Raw genomic sequence first — 7,518 nt, 5'->3', positions numbered from 1 at the left:
CAGAGTCTCTTCATGGTACACTTTTGAACTGGAGATTATAGAGTTGGCAGATCTGTTCAACTTGACTCCTGGTGTGTGAAGGAGATTCCCCCTAAGGGTTGAGTCATGCCTCACAGCATCGTATATGTTCTCCACACCTAGCAACCTCTCTGATCTGAGTCCCTCTCTCCCTCCACCTTTGTCAGGCAGCTCTGTTCTCCTTTCCTCCCTATCCCTCCCCCCTCCACCTCTACCTCTGTCAGGCAGCTTTGTCCTTCACTCACCTGTCCTTCTCCCTCCCTCCCTCCCACACCACAACCTCCTCCTGGGCTTGTTGGCACCAGGGCATTGAACACGTCTCCAGCCACCCTAGTGATGTCTCCTCCTGCTGCTCACACTACACCACAAAGATCCTGTAGACCTCCAGCAAGACGACAAGGATGTTCTTGCAGGTGAAGAAGATCATCAACTGGTTGAGCACATTCTTCCTGATCATGAGGTAGAGGCGGTAGACAAGGAACGGCCCATCCTGGTGCCCCACAGTCAACAGCATGCGCCACACTTCCCTGGAACAGCATAGCCCTGGACAGCAGGATGAGGGAGTTCCAGGCATGCCCTCCACCACAGCCATGCTTACCCCCTGAGAGAGACTCCACTGGGACGAGCTAGGATCGGGCTGGGCCTTGGTGGGGCAGGTCTGGGTGAGGACCAGTGGGAAATGCATGAGGGCCCAGGAGAACAGGGCCAGTCCTATGTCGATGACAGCCCGGTTGGTCTTGACATCTGGCTCTGTGAAGGTGTCAAAGATGTCCAGGATGTCGGCGCCCAGGCCCATGTAGGCCATGAGGAGCTGGGAGAGCTGGTCTCGGGCCATGTCTCCTTTGGGCGTGAGCCAGCGACCCAGAACCAGCACGATGAGCATGGTCTGCTTCCGGGCAGCAGCACAGTTTTCTGGGCCCAGCTGCAAGATGTCCTGCGTCAGTCAACACACAATGAGATTAGATGATACTTTAATGTCTACTTTCCAAGAAAGTTGCTGTGCGTTTTGTGGTGTAACACCTACCACTGAGATGGGGATGTGAGCCTGCAGCTCTTCTAGCTCAAGGCTAGAGGAGATGTTGACCGGGAGCTTGTACTGCAGCAGGCTGAGCTCCAGGAACCAAATTGAGGGGATGACGGCACTGAGGTAGAGGAAACCATGGGGGAGAACCTAAAAGCAAAGCAGCGAGGAGGGGATAGGGAGAGTTATTTTTAGCAACACACTTAGTTTTTGGGCAGTCAGTATAAGAAGTAATGCTTCCACAAGTGTCCCATTTCAGACAGCCAATTATTCTCATCATGTATGCAAATCCCACTTGACAGCGCAAAGCCTTCTCCATGAGGAGAGAACTTCAAAGTTAGAGGGAGAGAGGGACCTGGAGTAAGCTTCCGTCTCAGCATGCCCCTCCGCACATAGGATGCAATATGATGGCTGGCTGATTCAGCATCGTTTGGATGGATGGAGAAATTATTCCACCGCTGTGTTTCAGTCAGCAATGACATCATTTTGTGTCATCTCTTTGAAGAGTGTGAAATAAAGCTTGTTAATTCAGTTCAGGGCCTGAGCCAGGCCATGCAGTAGACAATGGTGAGAAAAGGAGTATGAAGGTAAAATAACTGGACGTCTACACACACACATATGTAAAGAGTGGCTTTTCATGGAGAATGTCAGTGCTTCCAGCAAGCAAGAGATTGACAGAGTTTTTTTTGAAGGACAAAGAAACTTTTTTTTTTTAGATAAAGAGTGAGAGATATTTTGGATGCATACACAGCCTCTGGCAGGAACTCATAAAAGAGTTCCACCAGTTCAGTGGTGAGTTCAGAGATGATTTATCCCCATACAAAAAGGTTTATGTTTAGGTTTATTAACTACAACCCTATACCACCCCTGTAAAACCAAAAACACAGGCAGAGCAGAGTAGACTGCGAAGACAGCTAGGCCAACGGGTGAATTGCTAATGTCTTTCTATCTAACATTTCCATTTATCGCAACATGAACAGGAGAGGAAAAAAACATTTTCCTCGCATCAAATTAATGAGTTCATTTGTGTGGTTAATCATTATTACAATTGCTCTGTAACCCCGGGGCTGTTTGATTGTTTTTCATTAGGTTTTCCACTCGGGCTATGACTCCGAGACAGAACTAGATCATGAAGATGGTGCAAAAATGGAGGTGCCGCTGTAAGTCTTACGTTGTAGTGTGTTTCTGTGTGTCTCTCTCTCTCTGTGTGTGTGTGCGTGTGCGTGTGCGTGTGCGTGCGTGCGTGGAATGTGAAAATGAAGACCTGTATATCAAGGTCATGCAAAATAATGGAACATATTGCTGCTTAATTAGTTGAGAATGTGTAAATACAAATTGGAAATAAGTGCAGTAAAAGTGGATGATGTTAGACAAGTTACTGCCTTGTGGAATGTAGATGGAGTGATGGACTGTATACAGTACAAAGGAGGAAGCACTGGCATATGTGTTTATTCGGTAACAATTTACTTGACACCCAGCGTCAACACATTATTACACAGTCATAACCATGTCATAATATGTCATAACAGCTGATATAACTTGTCAAACCCTATTATAATATAGTCAGAACACTATCATTGCACATATATTTAGACCTGTTGTGACATATATTGCATTATTTTATGGCTGCTTATGACACCTACTTAAGAGTGTCAAAACCTACACAAGGCAAACAATTCCATTACACCATAGCCTGTGGGTTTATTTATTTGTCATGTTAAATTATCATTGTAATTGTGCACACATTGATGTCAGACATCCACCTACCCCAATGGTCTGTCGCTGCTGTCTGGGATGAATGCAGAAGCAGATTTCAGGAGCAGGACAAGACACCATGTATGTAATAGACCTATCTGCCTTATATGCTTATGATGGTCATAATGCTTCTTGACAGTGTCATAAAGTGTAATTTCTTAGTCCAAGTGACACAGGATGGTCATAATGCTTCTTGACAGTGTCATAAAGTGTATTTTCTTAGTCCAAGTAAAGTGACGCAGGATGGTCGATTATGGCAGCCGGGGCAGCAGATAGCCTAGTGGTTAGAACGTTGGGCGTTGGACAAGTAACCAGTAACTGAAAGCTCCCCGAGCTTACAAGGTAAAAATCTGTCGTTCTGCGCCTGAGCAAGGCAGTTAACCCACTGTTCCCCGGATGCTGAAACCGTGGATGTCGATTATGGCAGCCCCCCGCACCTCTCTGATTCAGATGGGTTGGATTAAATGCAGAAGACAAATTTCAATTGAATGCATTCAGTTGTACAACTAGCTAGGTATCCCCCTTTCATTAATGCTTATTGACAGTGTCATAAAGTGTATATTCTACAACTTATTTAAAATATGATGAAAAAAAACATGACTGTGAAGAATTCATTACAACAACAAAGGATTTAAGATACAAACTTTCAAAGGAAACATCTTGGCAGGGAAAAAACAAATTATGTGGGTTTCATAACCAGCCATAAAATAACACATGTCACAACCGCTGTAAATATATGGGTCATGACAGTGTTATGACCATATTATGACAAGTTAGGACAAGTTATGTCAACTGTTATGATATATTATGACATGGTTATGACCGTGTCATACTGTGTTATGCCACTGGGTGTAAAGTAAAGTGTTAACGTTTATTCTTACAACACAACATTTGTTCCAGAACTAGTTTGGGTAATACTTCCCTTTGTGTCACGCCCTGACCTTAGTTATCTTTGTTTTCTTTATTATTTTGGTTAGGTCAGGATGTGACGAGGGTGATTTGTGTCGTTTTTGTATTGTCTAGGGGTTGTTGTATATCTAGGTGTTTATATGTCTATGGTTGCCTAGATTGGTTCCCAATCAGAGGCAGCTGTTTATCGTTGTCTCTGATTGGGGACCATATTTAGGTAGCCATATTCCTTGGGTATTTCGTGGGTTATTGTCTAAGTGTAGTTGCCTGTCAGGACTCATGTTATTAGCGTCACGTTCGTTTTGTTGTTTTGTATAGTTTGTTCTGTTTATTCTTCATTAAAAGAAGTATGTATTCTTGTCACACTGTCACACTTGGTCTCCTCGTTATGACGAACGTGACACTTTGCCAACAAGTGTAATGCGTTTTTAATGCCGTTATTATAAGACTTAATCGTGTATGATAGGTAATGATCCTGAGTGATCATCATTATTAGTGTGTCATTGCTGTAGAAGACACTGTAAGGCTATATACGTTATATAGACATTGTTACCATTTCCACTCTGCATTGCGGGTATACTTGATGGTGACTGCCATCTTCACACCCAACAGAGCCACGCCCATCAGAAGCAGCCGATAGAGGGGCTCCCTTAACACGCCACACGGTCGCCACGCCATGGACAGCAAACAGGAAACGGCTCAGCAGGGCCAGCAGGAAGTTGATGACATGACACATCCTGCCTGAGAGAGGAGTCCCACAAGCCCCAGTGGAGGAGAATGTATTGTCCGCTAAGACACTGACCTTTGGCCCCTAATGGTTAGGACCAGGATGAAATGAGGTGCCTGATCCCATATCTGCCTCAGTCAAATCCTCAGATTATCTTTGCCATGCCATACATGAATAGTCAAAGGAGTTGGCTAAAACACAAACAAATGAATGAAGGAGGTATGCTGATCCTAAATCTGTCCTACCTGTAGCTGATTGTATCATAGGGGTATCATCATGCCGTGATTACTGTTGACCCCCCCCAAAGCCCTCTTTTTACACTGCTGCTACTCTCTGTTTATCATATATGCATAGTCACTTTAACTATGCATTCATGTACATACTACCTCAATTGGGCCGACTAACCAGTGCTCCCGCACATTGGCTAACCTGGCTATCTGCATTTTTCAACCAACCTTTTATTTGCGATACTTTCTTCATTCTTGACATGGACGACAGCTGGTGTCTTCTAAACATCACTAGTTACAGGTGTAATGTTTGAAGTTACAAAATGCTCTGATATTAAACTAAATACATTTTTGCTCCATGGTGTAATCCAACAATGTATAGATACGCTGCCATGTTACACTATCTTCGTCTTCTCTGATGGTGAGTGTCCATTCAAATCGGTGCTTGATTTCTGAGTCGCACACATGACATGCAGCAATTTGGGGTGGACGCCCACCTGTCTTGATCAATCAGAGGAGACAAATATACTCTAAGATGGCAGCCTATACATGAGTGTTGCGTGCTTCTACATCTGCATTGCTTGTTGTTTGGGGTATAGCACTTTGACATCTGCTGATGTAAAAAGGGCTTTATGAATACATTTCATTGATTGATTGATTGAAATAAATTGTGAGAATATTTAATGGAGAAAACATTTATTTGATTTAATAACAGAGCATCTTCTAAATTCAAACGTTTCAACTGCAACTAGTGATGTCTGGAAGACACCAGCTGTCTACCAAGTCGAAAACTAATAAAGTATCTAAACAAAAAAGGTTGTTCAAAAAACGTCCTGCAAGTGCTTTACAGCTTCTTGAAATCAACAGTAATCACAGCATAATGATAACCCTATACTAGAATCAGCTATTCTACCTGGGACCTCACCAGTGCTCTACTACAGTATGTGAGGTATCAACCAGGAGGTTAGTGAGTGTCAGTGGCAGGCAGGATAGTAAGAGTGGTTAGAGGTTAGGAAAAATAAAAGATATTTTTTTAACACATTTTTGCTACGAACTGAGTGTACGGAGTCACTTTTCTAAAGGCCTTTTATATTTGAGTCATCATAAAAATAAATAAATGCCATACTGTATGGCTAATAGTTTTATCAAACCATAGTCACGATTAGCCCATACTGTGACCAAACCAAACAGTTGAATTGGCATTAGACAGTGAATAGCTTCTCCATAGTGTATTATTAACTAGGATGTAGGATGAAACAAAGCCATTGCTGATTGAAAACAGTGCGAGGAGCCAAAGTGTGAGAGTGATGAGTGAGCATGTATTACAAACCTTTCAACTGTTCTGACCAGTCAATTTCAAAAGACTGTACAGAGACATGAAAAGGAATAACATGTTTTTAATGTGTATCATTTTATACATTTGGTACATCTGCTGTATGATCATGATGACTAGGAGCAGTCCCTGGCCAATGTCCTGTCCCTGTTTGGTACATCTACTGTTGGTTACAATTTCAGCTGGTTAAATTCACACTGGGAATTTACTCGTCACTGAATTTCAATTAGAAATAAGTAATTATGCACTTCATATTTTGAGTACTAACACAATTGGAGTACTTAAATAGCTAACTAAACTATGAGTAGCTAACTAACTAAACTGTATGTACAAAAAGTTTTTTTTAAATCTAATTGTGATGATCAAAATGTGTTGTCAATCTAATTTCTTCATACAATATATAAACTGTATGGTCATACTGACAGAGTGAAAATATTCCAGATTAAATTAAATCTTTGCTGAGATGTAGCTCCAACATTTCTTCTTCAAGTTTAATAACAGGCTTTTGTTTTTGTGAGTAGATACACCCCTGTAATTCGCAGTCCCTAAATTCTATATGATATGGCTAAATTGTGCCACTGTGTCTACCTTTTAAATGCCTCCCACCTTAAATACACACACCACCACCACCCCTGGCCCCCGACATGATCCAGGGCCGGACTACCGCATTTGGGGCCCTGGGACACCCGACCTGGAGGCTCCCTGGAGGTCAGAGGCCCCAGGGCACGTGCCCTGTGTGTCCGTTTGGTAATCCGGCCCTGGAGGTAGCCCCACTGGATGAGTAGACACAGGAGATAAGGGATCCCTGAATATCTGGGTAACATTTCACTTGAAGGGGGTATACACAGGGGCGGAGCCTGAGGGGTGTCCGGCTATGGCACTGGACACCCCTGACATCTGATTGGCCACTCCGGGTGCCACACCAAATGTAATTCGCTACTGGCAGTTTGATGCTGACTGATCTCATTTCACCTCTAATTTATTTTGACGTTCGGCGCCGCATTTTTCAAAGCGAGGACGAGGAAGAGAGAATATTATCGTTGGTTGCAAGATACAGAAGAATAAGAAGAACATGCAGAAGAAGACATATTTCCACAGCTCCACAAGCTCTTTTCGCGATTGGCGAAAGCATCATATTTGAAGTAAGTTTTAACCTCTCTAGGATATGTGGGACGTCCCACATGGCCAAAAGCCAGAGAAAATGCAGAGCGCCAAATTCAAATAAATTACTATAAAAATCAAACTTTCATGAAATCACACATGTAAGATACCAATTTAAAGCTACATGTGTTGTGAATCAAGCCAACATGTCAGATTTCAAAAAGGCTTTTTGGCGAAAGCAAACGATGCTATTATCTGAGAGTAGCACCTCCGTAAACAAAGAGAGAAAACATATTTCAACCCTGCAGGCGCGACACAAAACACAGAAATAAAAATATAAATCATGCCTTACCTTTGACGATCTTCTTCTGTTGGCACTCCAATATGTCCCATAAACATCACAAATGGTCCTTTTGTTTGATTAATT

General features: G+C 42.8%; 1 protein-coding gene across 1 annotated transcript; it reads right to left on the bottom strand.

The window, feature by feature from the left end:
- Window positions 1-376: 376 nt before the first annotated feature.
- LOC112232540 (transmembrane protein 26-like) lies at window positions 377-4,439 on the bottom strand. The gene is made up of 3 exons (XM_042299922.1): window positions 4,284-4,439; window positions 1,043-1,189; window positions 377-952 (listed from the first exon to the last, which is right to left on the bottom strand). Exons 1-3 carry the CDS (start codon window positions 4,437-4,439, stop codon window positions 377-379), a joined length of 879 nt encoding a protein of 292 aa, XP_042155856.1.
- Window positions 4,440-7,518: the final 3,079 nt, after the last annotated feature.

The sequence above is a fragment of the Oncorhynchus tshawytscha genome, linkage group LG16 (assembly GCF_018296145.1).
Source record: "Oncorhynchus tshawytscha isolate Ot180627B linkage group LG16, Otsh_v2.0, whole genome shotgun sequence".
Classification (NCBI taxonomy): Eukaryota; Metazoa; Chordata; class Actinopteri; order Salmoniformes; family Salmonidae; genus Oncorhynchus; species Oncorhynchus tshawytscha.
This window is presented reverse-complemented; position numbering and strand designations above follow the sequence as displayed.

Coding starts and splice junctions, on each gene's coding strand:
- LOC112232540 (XM_042299922.1), bottom strand. CDS start 4,439: ATGTGTCATGTCATCAACTTCCTGCTGGCCCTGCTGAGCCGTTTCCTG. Junction 1,190..4,283: donor AAGATGGCAGTCACCATCAA/GTATACCCGCAA, acceptor CTTTGCTTTTAG/GTTCTCCCCCATGGTTTCCT. Junction 953..1,042: donor CTCACATCCCCATCTCAGTG/GTAGGTGTTACA, acceptor TGACTGACGCAG/GACATCTTGCAGCTGGGCCC.